We start from the raw sequence: 15,525 nt of genomic DNA on the forward strand, positions 1-15,525 counted from the left end.
CCTCTTTTAATATGCTAAGTTATTACAGGCATGACAGGAGTTGAAAAGACTATTTACAATTTATTGATGAAGACTAAATGCAACCTACATATGAATTTTATGATGAACATGATGAAAATAAAATTAACACTATCTCCAATTTCTTCACTCATGACAACCACTCCTGCTAAATACATTAATTCATCAGACAGACATTCAATTATTGAATAATCTATTTCCCCTTTTAAGTGACATTCTAAAGTAAGGTGTTTACCAACTTCTCCTGGTACACTAGCATTAGCTCCAAAGTGGATTCCTTCCACTTCAAATCCATCCTCAAGTATTAGGCGTCCTTTCATTGTCGATTCAGTTGAACCCATTCATAAACCACGTGTTGTTGTTTTGCAACTGAAAAAAATAGACAACGTTTGGTTTGGTTTTTTACTAACTGGGCGTATTTGTCATGAAATTTTGAAAAATGTAGCAATATTGTACAGGTCAAAGTTTTCTTTTGCATACACGCAAAACCTAATTTCAAATCACCTTCGACTAAAAGATTTAGTAAACAATTTATAGTTCAAGTCAGTTCAGTGACCCGCCATTCCACTAAATCATGGGAAAAGGGACATAACTACAACAGAAACAGTGAATAATCTGCGCATGTTTTTTTACATTATTGTTTGTTTCTTTGTTTGTTCGTTTGTTTTTATTTCATTTTATTTTATTTTATTTGTTATATACTTATTTTTTATGTTTTTTAGAATTCAGCTTAAACTTACACCACTGACATGTTTCCTTTTCCAAAGTGTAACGAGTGTTGTATTTCTGGACTCCTTAATTTCTGAGGTTGTGCCTATTTAGCCTTTTCTTCTATTTCTATTTTTAGTAACAACCATACATGTGTAAAAATAGAACAACCTATAGCTATGAGAATTTTATCAGTTTTAATTGATAAGAACATCTTTATGGTTCCTCTTGAGGTATATAGTAGTATATTATATTACAGTCGTTACTGTCATTTGAACACTTCTTGTACCCCCTAACCCCCAAAATATAGCAAAAAATGGGGGTGTATAACCAAGCCCTGTGCTAATACCTTGAACATTTTACGGATTTTTATTTTATAGTAAGAACCACTTGACACCTCTGCTTATAATTACTGATAAAAAACCAAATTTTTTCGCTGGTTGTTTTTGGGCCATTTATGGGTCTGATACCTTAAGACATTTTACGGGTTTAAAAAAGGCGGGAAACTTTTCCCGTATTTTCGCAGTACTTACAAATAGAGCAGCGACGGGTCTAGGAGTTGAAACTATTCTCTTTGTTGTTGGAAAATTTGGTGAACTTTTTATTTAATTGAGGGAAAAAATTGGGGAAATGAGCAAATAATTGCCTAGCTGAAATCACTCTTTCTAAATATAAACCCGAACAGTGATTTTCATTAACACTTGACTGGGAGGTTTTATATAACGTCCTTGACTACCCTATCAGATATCACATGGACGACTCATCAACGCTATTATTATTCCTGCTTGATAATGGTTGTGGATGGCATGTGAAGTTTATCACGACACAATTTATTTACGGAAACATTTATTTTTTTAATCACAGGCCCGTGAATTTACGACAAACGTCTAAACTCTTAACGGAACCGAGAATAGAACATGGAAACAAATATTGAGAAAGGACCGTTTATGCGCAACAAAATTTATTGAAGTGATTGAAAGATGAACTGAGGACTAAGACTTTTCCTAGACTTCCAGAAAGCTTCCGTGACACGGTTCCACATAAGCGGCTAACACATGAATTACAGCCTTATGGTATAAGTGGAATACTCCGTGCATGGATAGAAGGCCCAACAGAAGATTATTGAAAGAAAGGAAACAGCGATTATTGTTAAACGGTCAAAGCTCAGCGTGGACTGAAGTTACGAGTGGTATCCCGTAGGGTAGTGTTATTTAATCTATAATGTTCACTATGTATATAAATGACCTTCGAGATGCTATAGAAAATATAGTCAAATATTTGCAGATCATGTGACTCCAAACTACATGTATTTGCAACAGTAAATAAAGCGATTTAAGAATGACAGTCTTCAGAGAGATAATATTGATGCACTGATGGACTGGTCAGAAACATGGTTGCTAAAAATTAATAAGTCAAAATGTAAGCACCTTCATCTTCGTACAGGTACTGGTTATAATTATAAAATGGAAGAAAATTCCATAGAATAATGCAAGAAACAAGATTTAGGAATTATTGTAGATGACAAACTCAACTTCCAAAATCAGATAAACAAACAAGTCAACAAAGCAAGCCTAAAACTTGGACTTTTTAATATACATGTATTATTCATTTCAGTAAAAGGATATTTTAATCCATTCAAGAAGAATTTGACAGAAGATAACACAACCATCGAGCAATCTTTTCCTAAATTACCTGCTTAGAAGCTGTATGTTAAATCTTGTAAAATATTAGTTGGGGCGAGTAAAAGAGTAACAAATCTTGCTACACTCCTAGAATTAGGATGTTTTCCTTTGTACTTTGACATATTTTATATATATCGTCTCAGAATGTGACGACTCTATCCGCTACACTGCTCCATCGGATCAAATTGATACAGGGAAGATAACGTAAACTTATAGAAGGGTCTGAAAAATTCCCAACGATGTTAGGACTCAAATTTGCGATGTAAATTTTTGGTCGTTCCCTCCGCAAGACTCGAACTCGTGCCGCTGTGACATATATGGCAACACCGCCAGCATAAAGTCCAGCGCACTAGACCACTCGGCCACTAGGCTATGTAAAAATATAGCTTTTGCTGACCGGGTCATTCCTCCTCGTAGGATTAATCTAGGGCACTAACTTGGTACACGATGTATGGTAGTACGGGACAGTTCATCTGGGTGTTATTATGTAGGATAGAGGATCAAATTGATGATGCATGTCACAATAAATCAATATTATAAAAACGTCTCAGAATGTGACGACTCTAAAAAAGAACTTAAGTAGCACTCCAGCTAAGAATCATGCAAAATGTGATACATGGTTGGAAAGCCTACATATTTTTATTTTTGATATCTTGTTTAAAATGCTTTAGTAAACAGAAATTAACATTTGGTTTTTCATATAACCCGTGCTCATTGGAGATAAAAAAAATGCATAGAATGCACTGTAGAATTCGAAAGTAAGGGAGATAACTCTGTAAATGACACTCAAATACAATAGAATCTATTGTATATTCAATGTTGATTATCTCCTAAGAGCAGGCTGATTTGAATGAATAATTACACATTTCATAATAAAGACCCATAAAACAACTTAATTACAAAAATAAAAATATTTAGCCTTTTTTTTGGGTGTATCACATTTTTCAGAATTTGCATGATTCTCACAAAGACAGCTACTTAATGACTTAAAAAGTTCTTATAGATTTTTTTCTTTTTTGTATAAAAGTGTTGATGCCAGTATTATGCAAAAAGCTGGCAGAATTACGGATGGAAAATGATACATCTATGTAACCTTTAAAAGTAATTTCGGGGTTGAAAATTATTTAATGCTTTTACAGTCTCCTGAGCACTGGAAAAATTTAATAAGATTACGTATACCTGCACATTAGAACTTAGAATTGAACAATGTCGTTATTAGGTTATTCCTCGGCACTGCATGCAGGACATGCCTCTGGTGCAACTCTGATGATGTAGATGATGAAAAACAAATTATTTTGCCTTGCAAATCACTTGAGGACTACAGAAAAAGATATGTACAAGGTATAATTCCGCATCTTTAATCTAACTGTAAAAATACTCAATATTATGTGTATCACCATGTGATGTCAATTTTTTGTGGTGGTAGCCATAGAGCATCGTCCATTGGTGTCATTAACAGTTAGGTTACCTGATAGCGAAATAATCTGATAGGACATAAGGATGGAGTTTCTGGTCTTGGAACTCTGAACAAGAAATTACACAGAGGTGGTCACTCAATGAACTCATAATTTTATTTTTTTTTTATTTAGGCAAAGTTTCTATTTGTTATTTAAAGCATTGTCCATTTGTGTCCTCATCATGATCAGCTGAATTAACCAAAAAGCTTCTCCTTCCCTGCCCCGTGCAGGTCCGGGTGTTAAAAGAATAGGCCTGCAGCAGCGTTAAGCTTGTCGTAAAAGGCGCCTAAATAGTGCTCAGAACCCTAGCCGGGGGCTAGGGCGCTTTGCCCATAGAGCAACTGGGATGTGTGCCCCAGGTGGTTGAATGGGGTACCCCTGGCGTGTTACATGCTGGGGTTGTCAGGCTACAATACGGAAAACCTGACCGCAAACCATAGTGGTGCACCGTGTTGTGAAAGATGCCACGTTCCTCGCACGTTAAAGAACCCTACTGTGGTATTCTCCCGAAGTAGGAACCATAGGGCTCCGCTACAGGAGGCTAAAATGCCCGACCCTACCCACCTCTCCCTATTTCCAGTGGCAATCAAAATTTATCGACCCCATTGTCCTTGTGTCCCATCCCTTTTTCATTTCAGTATCATTTCATGTTCATTATATCATCAATTTCACGTTCATCGTCTTAATATAGCTAAAATATTGCTGCTCGGACGTTAAACCCCAACAAACCTTCTGCTCCAGACATAAGGATATAGCAATTTGATCCCAGAAATCCACTGCAACTTTAAAATAGCAATGTTTACTTTGATTATTTTAATAACTGAAATAGCTAGCTGTGGTTAAAACATTTATTTTTTTCTGCATGCCCCATCTCTTTTGTAACTGACATCCCACAATTTCATACTGTATTATACTATGTGATAAATTGTATATCTTTGTTATGTGCTTAAAATCTGCAAATTAAATTTAATGTAATGATATAACTTTAGTATGTGTAATGTATCATGCCCTCACGTGCCCATGCATGTGGACAATGGAAGTTTTCTTCTTCTACACATCATGTCATCGATAAGGAACTGTTTCTACAATGTCAATTGAAACTTATTGTAAAGGAGTTTGGTTAGACCACATCTGCATGGAGTATGGTAGACTGGTCTGTTGCAAACAAAAGAAAGGCAACATCAATAGAAATTATACTGAAAAGAGCGACAAGTATTAAAAACCCTGTCGGACTAACAGGAAAAAATTAAGCTTCTCCCAACGAGTGGTGGACCACTGGAATGCACTGTACATAGTATTAAAAGAATGGACTGAATTCACACAAGAAAGATCTTGGTGTAAATTTTTTTCCCGAATTTTACGGGCCGGAAGCGGGAATTAATAATATAAATGTACAAATGCAACAGTGATGCATAGGTTAGGGAGGCTCATTTTTGCAAATTGATAAGGGGCCCCCTTAGATCGGATTATGCTAAATGATCACTATAGGCGGTCGAGTCCGACCAGTGGCGGATCCTGCCCCCCCCCCCGAAAAAAATTGTGTGTTAAATCATGAAAAACATTCACTTCGTGATCCTGTCAAGAAATTTGTTTCGCCCCTCCCCCTTACCTAAAACTCTGGATCCGCCACTTTCTTCGTGCACATGCTTAATAAACAATTAATGCAGACATTCAATCTCTCACGTACAGTAATTATTTCATTTAGTCACTGCTTATGACCTTGTTTGGCACGATGCTTCCTTCCTCGTCTGAATGTCATTGACTAATTGTACACCGTTTTCCTCATCAAAACGTGTTAAACATTACTATTATTTCTCAGCTTGACACCGTGAGTCTACAATGTATTTTTAGATTTATTTTAAATTGGGCAATTAAAGACACTCGACCCAATTAAGAGCCGTTGTCGCAGCTCCGGGTTTTCTGTCATGTCGCGACTGCTGCGAGTTCGGCTGTTAATTAAATTGAAAGACACTGCAAACTGAAGCTTGATACAGCTTGCATTGCAACTATAATAAGTCCAAAACGGCATAAGTTTCTGAATATGAAAGTGCATGTTCGAGGCATTCAAAGTTTTGAAGTACACAAATAAAAAGTATTTTTTGAGAAAATCCACACATTGGTCCCTACTTCCCACTAAAGGGACAAGAACACGTCAATCATTGAAACCTACTTAAAATTTATCAAAATGAGTATGTGCTTTTAGCCCCGAAGTCCTACCAGATAGCCCGCAAAACCACAAGAAGAAAATGGTACTATTTCATACTTGCACATCCCCTGCACGTTCACAGACACTATTGTTTGGAAGCCAATGTACGTTTTTTTTCCTTTTCCCTGAAAACTATGGAACCACCAAGATGCATGTACACGAGTTTTAAATTCAAGTCATTACACTAAAGCAAACTGTTTACGGGCGACACGAAGTCACGATCCCTCAAAAGTTATTTTGTGGTACAATAGTCAATTACAACAGGAATAAAATGCTTTTCAGGACGCAGAGGTCGACCCTGTACCGTTATGACAAATATGAACACGGTATTTTAACTTGATACAGTACTTTGATTTTAAATATCTTCAATGTTTGGCAAGATTCTGACTTTTTTGAAATTGGTAAAAAAAAACGTTAATATTTGTATGTATTTAGAAATACGATAGCAATCCCTACCAGGTTGAAGGAAATGCTCATTTTGGGCCGTTTCTTGATTTTCATTCCTTGAAGTAAAGGGTCATTCATTTCGTGGTATGAGACCTAGTCGTACAGGTTCATAGAGATTCACATTCACTATAATCACAAGTTTTGCCCTGAAACCAGAAAATTTTAGTTAATTTCTTTCTATCGTAATTTTCAATATATTGGCTGAAAACCGTAAAAACGTCATTTTTCATCTTTCAAGAGCAATAACTCTTACAAGTAGTCTGACAACTTTGGTCGCTTGGAGACTTTTGTAGGCCTTATAATCAGGATCGTTTCAGCAATTGAAAAAATTTGGCTAAACCTAACGGTTATGCAAATATATGAATAAAACTTCTGACTGACCCCTTTGTTCTATTTTAGCAACAGCAGCCATGTTTTCCATGTATCAAAAATCCCTACTTTAGTTCTATGAAAAATACTCTAAAGCAAATTCATAACAAATTTGGTTCCAATTGGTCTGGTAATGTTAGAGAAGATTTTTGAAAGAAATAACAAAATGGCTTTACAGATTAAAACGAAATTTTTACAAACAGATATCATTATTGCTGAACACTTTAATATCATGTCAGAATTTTGGGTCAACCTAACGGTTTTGGAGATATACATATGTACATGCATGTGAAAAACTACTGTCTGACCCGTGTTCCATTTTTTTTCAATGGACCAAAATTCCCCACATCTGTTCTATTCAGGATACCATAAGGAACATTCATAGCAAGTTTGGTTCCAATTGGTAGTGTCAAAGGAGTAGTTTTGAGAAATTGGTAACAGCAATGGACACCAAGTGCTCTACCTTTCGTACTTTTAAATACACTAGCTTGTTTTTTATCATTGTAAAAATAATACCACATTCAATGAACTCTCAATAATTACTCTTTTAAGATTCCTGCAGTTCAAGAGTTCACTTGTTATAGCCAAGCATACATTGTACTTAGGCATTTTGTTCCTCATGCAAATTGTTGACACTAATATCAAAAACCTTGTTTGACCTTACAGGACTGATTTCATGTGTCCTCTTTAAAATTTAACAAGAAATAATCTCTCTAATTTGACTAATAACATTTTGAAATTATAAGTACATTTGAATGGATGATTGATCGAAGAAAATTTCCCTTACATGTACATCTGCAAGTTAGACCACTATTAAAAAGTCCAGGTGTAATGCTACAAGAAATGTCAAAAGATGGAAAACTTCGTTCAAAAATCATAATTCTTAAAATTTCAAGATCAACACTTCCAATAAACAAATCTATATTTCGATGTATTTCCTGCTATTTAGCCAACCAGCTTTAAGGAGGTAGACCTAGGGTAAGGAACACAACTCTTAAAAAGCATTCGAACGTTTGTATGCAGCATTTCACATCAATCTTATGTAAGCATCTTATGAACTTGGATTCATTTTATTCTGCTTCAAACAAATGCTTTAGAGCCTTTGGTGAAATTGAATCAGGGATTGAAAATTCCTAAAGCCCGACGCCCAGGACTAGCCGTTTTTCAATGAAATAAGTCTGTTGGGCATGGCATATCTAAAAAAATAAACAACTATTTTTTGAAAGATTTTGTTGTCATTATTTGGACCATGTTTCTCTATATATTCCCTGACCTATAAATAGTTGTAACTTTATTTTAGAATGGGTATTCTCTAGATTGATCCATTGATTAGTCATTCTCAAGTCTAAATCACACCTGCGCTTGATCAGATGCATTTTTTGACCTACTACAAATTTTATTAATCAAGCACTGGAATGATAAAGATCAAATTTTGTTGATAAACTTTTGAGGAAAATATCGTTGCTGAATTATGATTTCACGGTTAAAAAACTGCAGTAATGGAAAGCTGATGACAAGGCATTAGTACTGGAGACAGAATCAATTGACACTGTGTCTTCTTCCCTACAAACACAGAATTATACACAAGAATATCAGACAACAAAATTGCATTTATATCGATTGGGACTTGACACAACATTGTTCGGGCTTAGTGTACAAAAGATGGAAAAGTCCAGGGCTCGGGTCTTCCCAAAAAAATTTTCAACCACTGTGAATATAATACAAACATATCACGGATTCCATGAGTTACGTCCCTTGCCCTACACGTATGTCTACCTCCTTAATTTGTATTTAATTTTGCTGCAGGTATGAGAATAAAACTACTCTCAGGTCAAGGTAATGTACCCAACTGGCAAATGGTTTTCATTTCACTTTTAAATATTTCTCAAAATACAATCACATACATGACAATGACTTTAGAAATTTCAAGTTTAAACACCTAACTAGGTTCAAGATAAAAAACAAAGCTTTTTTTTATAAACCTAGCAATTCTGAAAGTTTGAAATTATTTCATAACAATGAATACTTTACAAGTCGATATCTGACTCATTCGTTACTCATATGCCAGGTCATAACTTGATTGCATGTGTTGGACATAGTAAAGTTAATCACCTATTACAAATGGATGACATCAGACCTTATTGTACCAATTCATCCTACAATGTACAAGGCCACTTTTTTAAATACTAGGTTGACAGATTTTTTTAAGAATAAAAATAAGTGCAATAGGAAGTGAGTGAAACATCTAGTGAATCCTCTAGTATTTAAAAAAAAAAAACATGTGAAAGAATCCGATAATGTCATATGTCCAAGTTAAAAAAAAACTTATCACTAAAAAAGTATATTGAGTGGCAGGTATAAATTTATTTTCATATAACAAAAAAAAAATTGCTTTCATGACTGACCAAAGCTAATAACTATTGTAATAAAGATACATAAAAGGCGTAAATAAGAAAGTCACCTAACAATACAAAAAACTGCCATAAAATATGAAATCTACAAAATTCAACTTTCCGAGAGACGCTGTCTTAGGATATGTGTGTATAAATTAAACAGTTATGACGACACTTATGAATTGGATTTAAAAATTTGAAGGCATGCCTTGCTGCACATTTCTCTATCTACCACCAAACATGAAACGGCAGTTAGTTTTGGTTCAACTAGTATATTTTAGCACTGGTACACGGTTCACTTTATGCAGAGTGTACTTTCAAAGGTGAAGAATTTCGACACATTCGACTAATAGCTTGCTTCATGAATCAAGAGTTCAGAAATCAGTTGAGCAGCACTGTCAAATTTGTTATGTAGTCCTATTAATGTGATATTTAATTATCTCCTTCATTTTCTTGTTGAGTGTCGGATGTCCACAATGTTAAGTTGTCACGTAATAGCTGCATGATAAGGGTACTGTCTTTGTAGGATTCTTGATCCAAATTGTCTAATTCAGCTATTGCAGCATCAAATGCCTCTTTTGCTAGATGGCATGCCCTTTCTGGTGTATTTAAAATCTCATAATAAAATACAGAGAAATTTAAAGCAAGACCTAAGCGACTGGGATGAGTTGGAGGCATTTTTTCTTTGGCCAGATCCATTGCTTCCATGTAAGCTTTTTGAGAATCTTCTACAATAATTTTACGCTTTTCTTCTGGTGAATATTCAGCTTTATAACGATGGTAATCTCCTTTCATTTTCTTATAAAACACCATGCTTTCATCTGAGGTAACATTTTTCGTAAGATGATCATTCAGAAGGGTGAGGACCTCGTCACAAATTTTGTCAAGTTCTTGTTCAATGTTAACTCTGAATTTTTGGGCTAAACTGTGCCTAGTTTGGTTAGCATCTGCTTTGTTTTCGATGAGAGACACCATTCTCCATGACGATCTTCTGGCACCTACCACATTTTTGTATGCAACAGACAACAAATTCCTTTCCTCCACCGACAATTCTTTCTTTTCTTCTGACTCTAACATTAGTGTCACTTTCTTCATTGCTTCTGCCATATCGTCGAATCTCTCAGCCTGTTCGGCAATCTTTGCCCATTGTACAAGTTCCTCCCGACTACTACCTTCCATTTCGTGGCCTCGATCACTTCAAATCACTAAATAAACGCCACGGCAACGAGCCGATGTTGATGAAATAGAGAAAAATGGCGACTGTAATTCAAGATGGCGAAAGGGTTATTAAGGTCACGTGATATCATTGATGACGTACCTTGACTTTCCATAAATGAACAAAAAGGAGATTTCACGACAACATGATTCATTTCAAAAGTTTTTAACTTGAAACTATTACGTTTATCTCCCATACAAACTCTCCGTTGAATGTTTGTAAAAATTGTCTATTCAGAAGATTGGCAATAAATATACATTATAGTTTACGTTTCCTGCTACCACACTGACTTTCCTAAACATTTTATGACAACTGTTGATATAGACCCTTATCTAATGATATCTATGAGTGGATCCAGGATTTTATGGAAAGGGTGGAGGCGTAATTACGAGAATCAGTATAAAATGAAATCAAATTATGATGCGGAATAAATGAATATGATAAATTACCAATTTTAGCAGATCATATATAACGATAGTTTTATGCCGTCACCTGGACCCGCACCTGATATCTGACAGAATTCAGAATGGATGTTAATTTTACCATTTTATATGCGATAGCAATGATTTTAATTGATACCAACATTTTCACTTGGTTTGCATCATTTATCAAAAGCTAATTTAACTTGTTCTGTTCCTTTAAAATATGTCTAATATAAATTATGCTTGTTTTCCCCACTTACCAGTAATCGCACAGCATAGCATTTGCAAGCTGGAAAATGGTACATATCTCAGCGGTACCCCCAATTACCATATATATTGGAAAATTCCAATGATGCATAAATTAACATATCTGTGCATTATTGGAATGTTCCTCTGACAAAGAGACTGTATTTTCACTCACTTCCATGGGGTTGGTAGATCCACCAAAACTTGTTTGGAATGATCAGTTGTTACATGCACCCATCAGCATTCACATCAGTGGAAATTTAATTCGCAGAATATTGACATTAATTATGAAAATTCAGTTAAGAAAGTTGCCATGAAAATTGAAAAAAAAAATATGGTATTAGAACAGAATTTTATATTTAGTTTCCTAGTTATGTCGCAGGGGGCTGTTGCTATGTACTCCCTCAGTGTAAGCGCTCAGTTTATTATATGAATTCTTTACAATATAGAAGTTGGTGGTTATGGAAGTATTTCTTCTTGATTTATATTTAATAAGATGGTTTCTACTAGACAAGCCAAAGGTTAAACACGACGTTTTGAAATTATAAATACTTTCATATCACTGATAAAAAGGTTCCACATTGGCCCAACATTGCACATGGTTGGGTTAACGTTTGGCTTATGTTGGGCCAACATTGGGCATTTATTTGGGTCAATGTTGGCATTGCTTTGGGCAAACGTTGTCTCAGTTATTGTTTGCCTCCGTTGGGCCAACTTGGCTTCTTTGCATTTACAACGCTGGGCAAAATTGATAACCCTACGTTGGCCCAACGTAAATGACTCCGTTGAACCAACGTTGGCCGAATGTAGGAATGCTGTTTGGGGAAAGCTTTCATATTTTCATTTTCATATTTTGTTTAAAATGTTATAGTAAACAGAAATTTACATGTGGCTTTTCATATAACCCTTGTTCTTAGGAGATAAAAATGATATAGAATGTACTGTATATATAATTCAAAATTAAGAGACATAACTCTGTAAGTGACGCTAAAATACAATAGAACCTGTTGGATTTTCAATGTGGATTATCTTCCAACAGCAGTCATCATATAGACCTATAACTTAACTTAATAACAAAAATAAATATGTGGAATCTTTATGTGTATCACATTCTACATAATTTGCATGAATGTTACAAAGACTACTGCTTAAGTAGACCAACGTCCAAGGAAGAAAAAACAAAAACAAAGCACAAAGCAAAAAAAGTAACGTTGATATGATTCTGATTTGAGGGAGCTTAGAAATCACATGGTTCAAAACTTATGTCTACTTTCCCTTTTAATCTTGAAATAAGAAATAGCTTCTATTGGGCATACAGACTATAATAAAACCAGAAAATACAAAGCCAAACATTACAAGGCTAATATAATAAAGCAAATAGATAATCTTAAAAGTGAAAATTCCAAATATCGTCAACTCGTTTAAAGAAAGGAGAGACGATGTCCCTCCAGTAGATCCTTCTGACTTCCAGAACCATTTTGATTGTTTAAACTCCATTCAAGATAGATTTGTTTCTACTCTTTGATAAAGATGGAGAGTAAATTAGCTGATCTAGAAAAAAATGTGGCAAACCTTCGCCCTTTAGATGGAAATATCTCTGAAAAAGAACTTGCTTCTGCTATAAAAAAAAAAAAGATGAAGCCTAACCGGACGCTTACCCTACCGGTGCACCTGGTCCATGCTCCCAGTTTTTAGTGGAGTCCGATTTGCTCGTTTACTTTTGGTACTTTGTATGTATGATTTTAGTTACTTTATGTTCTTTGTTGTGTATGTCTGTTTTCCATGTCTGGTCTTTGTCCCTGGATTACATTCTTTTGATTACCGCTATAACCTTGGTTCCCTTGATTACCCTAACAAATCTGGATGCCTCCAGCTCATTACAAGTGATATGTTAAAAACTTGTCAAAACTTTATAGTTCCGAGCCTTTTGGAAATATCTAATGCTATTTCACTTTCTAGTTATTACCCTAAACACTGGTCCACGGGATATTTAAGCCCTATTTTAAAATCTGGAGATCGATTGAAACCAGAAAATTACAACTCATTGCAAATAACTGGATGTATCGGAAAGTTATTGAATAACAGGATAGACAATTTTTTTTATTGCAAATAGAATTATCGCCCCTTTTCAGATAGGTTTCACAAAGAAAGGCCTGCATGCAGACCATGTATTTGCACTTAAAAATACTGTAGATATGTACACATGTAAAAAGAAAAAAATGTATATTTGCTTCATCGATTTAAAAAAAGCTTTTGACTCAGATTTGCATGAAGCAGTCTATATTAAATTGTTACAATTAGGAATCGGCGGCCTATCATTCTACGATATTGTAAAAGAAAACTTGTACAGCAAATCAAAACTACAGGTTATAATTTGCAATATTCTTATGGACAATTTAACCTGGAAAGTTGGAGTATGGCAAGGAGATATTTTAAGACCTAACCTATTTAAATTTTTTTATCAATGACCTTCCAAATTACTTTGATGAAACTCCAGATACTGCTGATATATAAATAATCGATTAGTTAATTGTTTACTATATCTAGATGATGTGGTACTCATGTCAACATCGCATGATGGTCTGCACGTCAAAATAGATAAGCTTCAACCTTTTTGTGATGATTTGGGAATAGATGTTAATCTTTCTAAGACTAAGGTTATGATCTTAACAAAACTGGTAAACACATAAAAGAAAACTTTATTTTAAAGAGACATATCACTAGAATGCATAAATCAATATAAATATTTATGGATATCACTTACCTCTTCATGGTCCTTTCAAGAGGCTAAACACGAACTCTATAGAAAAGCACTTAAAGCTCTTTTTAACCATAAGGCGGATTATATTTCCCTCGGACTTAGCATAAAATCCTTATTTGACATATTTGATCATACAACCAAATATATATTGCTGTATGGAGCTGATATATGGGGTTTTTATTTACCCTCTCCTTCAAGTTGGAACATTTATGTGACTTGAGTAAGCAATCCAGTTTCTCACTATCTTCGCAAATGGAATTACTTTTTGTAAAATATATACATGGGGTACAAATGTTCACATTTTGGAGTCATGGCTGAAACAGGACGATTCAAAATTGTTTCAGATTGCTTTAAAGCCAGTATAAACTATTGGTGCCGCAGGGGCGGGTCCGGATGAGGGAGTAATGGGCGTGCGCCCCCCCCCCCCCATTTTCGAAGGAAAAAAAAACCCAAAAAATCATCGTCATCTGCTAAATATTGTGACATGGAAATTTATCATCTGATTCCTTTTTATAGTGATTTTCGTAATCACGCCCCCTTCATAAAATCCTGGACCCGCCTTTGTACTGTATTAAAAGTATTTCAGCTAAAAGATACCTTTGTAGAATCAATAAGATTTATAAGGACTGGAGATTGGTAAATAATGGAGTACATCCATCTCTTATTTGTTTGATATCTTGAAAACTCCAGGAGGGAATAAATATAATTCTAGCTCTAAATCATCTCATAAACACACAGTAAAATCGGGTCTTAGATCAGTACATGCATATAGATACTTGGTACAAACACAAGGAACAACTAATACATGAAAATGGAAAATTAAGAACTTAAAAACTAAAAACCAACATTGGGTTTGAAAATTCTGAGAATCTAATAATTCCTATATCAGATTTCCAAAAAAATAATGCTTTGGACATTGAATTGTGAAAATAGGGATATCCTCAGCATTCACTTGTGTATGTTTCTCCTGGAGTAGGAGACTATTCAAAGTAATGCCATGTATCATTAACGTCAAATAGCTTTACTACTTAGACTCATATATAATAGCTAGGTTTTGATCGACTGCTGTCATATTGTTGCCATTTTGTTGAATGTATGTCTTCAAACACTACTGTGTTGTACTTGCCCCTCGAGAGCCCCTAATTGGTCAAATAAACGTGTACTCCTTGTAATATCATGTATTTCCTTTTACCGTTTATAAATACGTCGATCATCATACTGCGAGTAAGACTTTTGCTTATTCAAATAAAAGATAATATACGCAACCTTTGGTCAGCGTTAATTACTGTACTAGGAATTTGGTGGAAAAAAATAGACGTAATTATTAGCCAAGTGCGCCGCGGAAGTAGGATATCGTGATCAACCGATGCCTATGCACTAATAATATGGTGAAGGTGAAATCTGTTAACGCTCCCGAAGAAACATTAAATAAAACAACTTTGATAATTTTTGTCAGCTCTGATTTCATATATTATACTTATAACCTTTAAACGTGGTAAATTTTGTGATGATATATCTAAAATATTATACTAATTGTCATGGTCTGATATGCAAATTGGCTGAAATGTTCGGCATTCATAATGATGGTTGCATTGGTCCG

At 34.9% G+C, this 15,525-nt stretch overlaps 2 protein-coding genes across 5 annotated transcripts in view; both read right to left on the minus strand.

The window, feature by feature from the left end:
- LOC148601290 (multifunctional protein CAD-like) overlaps nucleotides 1-837 on the minus strand; it is a 73,026-nt gene extending 72,189 nt beyond the window's left edge. For 3 of the 4 annotated variants that reach the window (XR_015917286.1, XM_088556272.1, XM_088556270.1), the window contains exons 1-2: nucleotides 523-612; nucleotides 254-387 (exon numbers count right to left, since the gene is read on the minus strand). Coding sequence is in view for 3 of the 4 variants with exons in the window: in XM_088556272.1 (XP_088412398.1) it covers nucleotides 254-359 (106 nt within the window). In the remaining variant the exon portion in view is untranslated. Of the gene's footprint in view, nucleotides 1-253; nucleotides 388-522; nucleotides 613-758 lie in introns of those variants that run through there. The other variant, XM_088556271.1, reaches the window with a different exon arrangement.
- Nucleotides 838-9,231: 8,394 nt separating this feature from the next.
- LOC148601292 (14-3-3-like protein 1) lies at nucleotides 9,232-10,572 on the minus strand. Its single transcript, XM_088555401.1, has one exon. The coding sequence runs from the start codon at nucleotides 10,457-10,459 to the stop codon at nucleotides 9,713-9,715; it is 747 nt and encodes a 248-aa protein (XP_088411527.1). The 5' UTR covers nucleotides 10,460-10,572; the 3' UTR covers nucleotides 9,232-9,712.
- Between the last annotated feature and the right edge of the window lie 4,953 nt (nucleotides 10,573-15,525).

This window comes from Perna viridis, chromosome 12 (genome assembly GCF_037379345.1).
Source record: "Perna viridis isolate PV_CMFRI_1.1 ecotype Kerala chromosome 12, ASM3737934v1, whole genome shotgun sequence".
NCBI classification, from domain to species: domain Eukaryota; kingdom Metazoa; phylum Mollusca; class Bivalvia; order Mytilida; family Mytilidae; genus Perna; species Perna viridis.

Bases quoted from the DNA above. Each gene is read 5' to 3' on its own strand.
- LOC148601292 (XM_088555401.1), bottom strand. From the start codon at position 10,459: ATGGAAGGTAGTAGTCGGGAGGAACTTGTACAATGGGCAAAGATTGCC.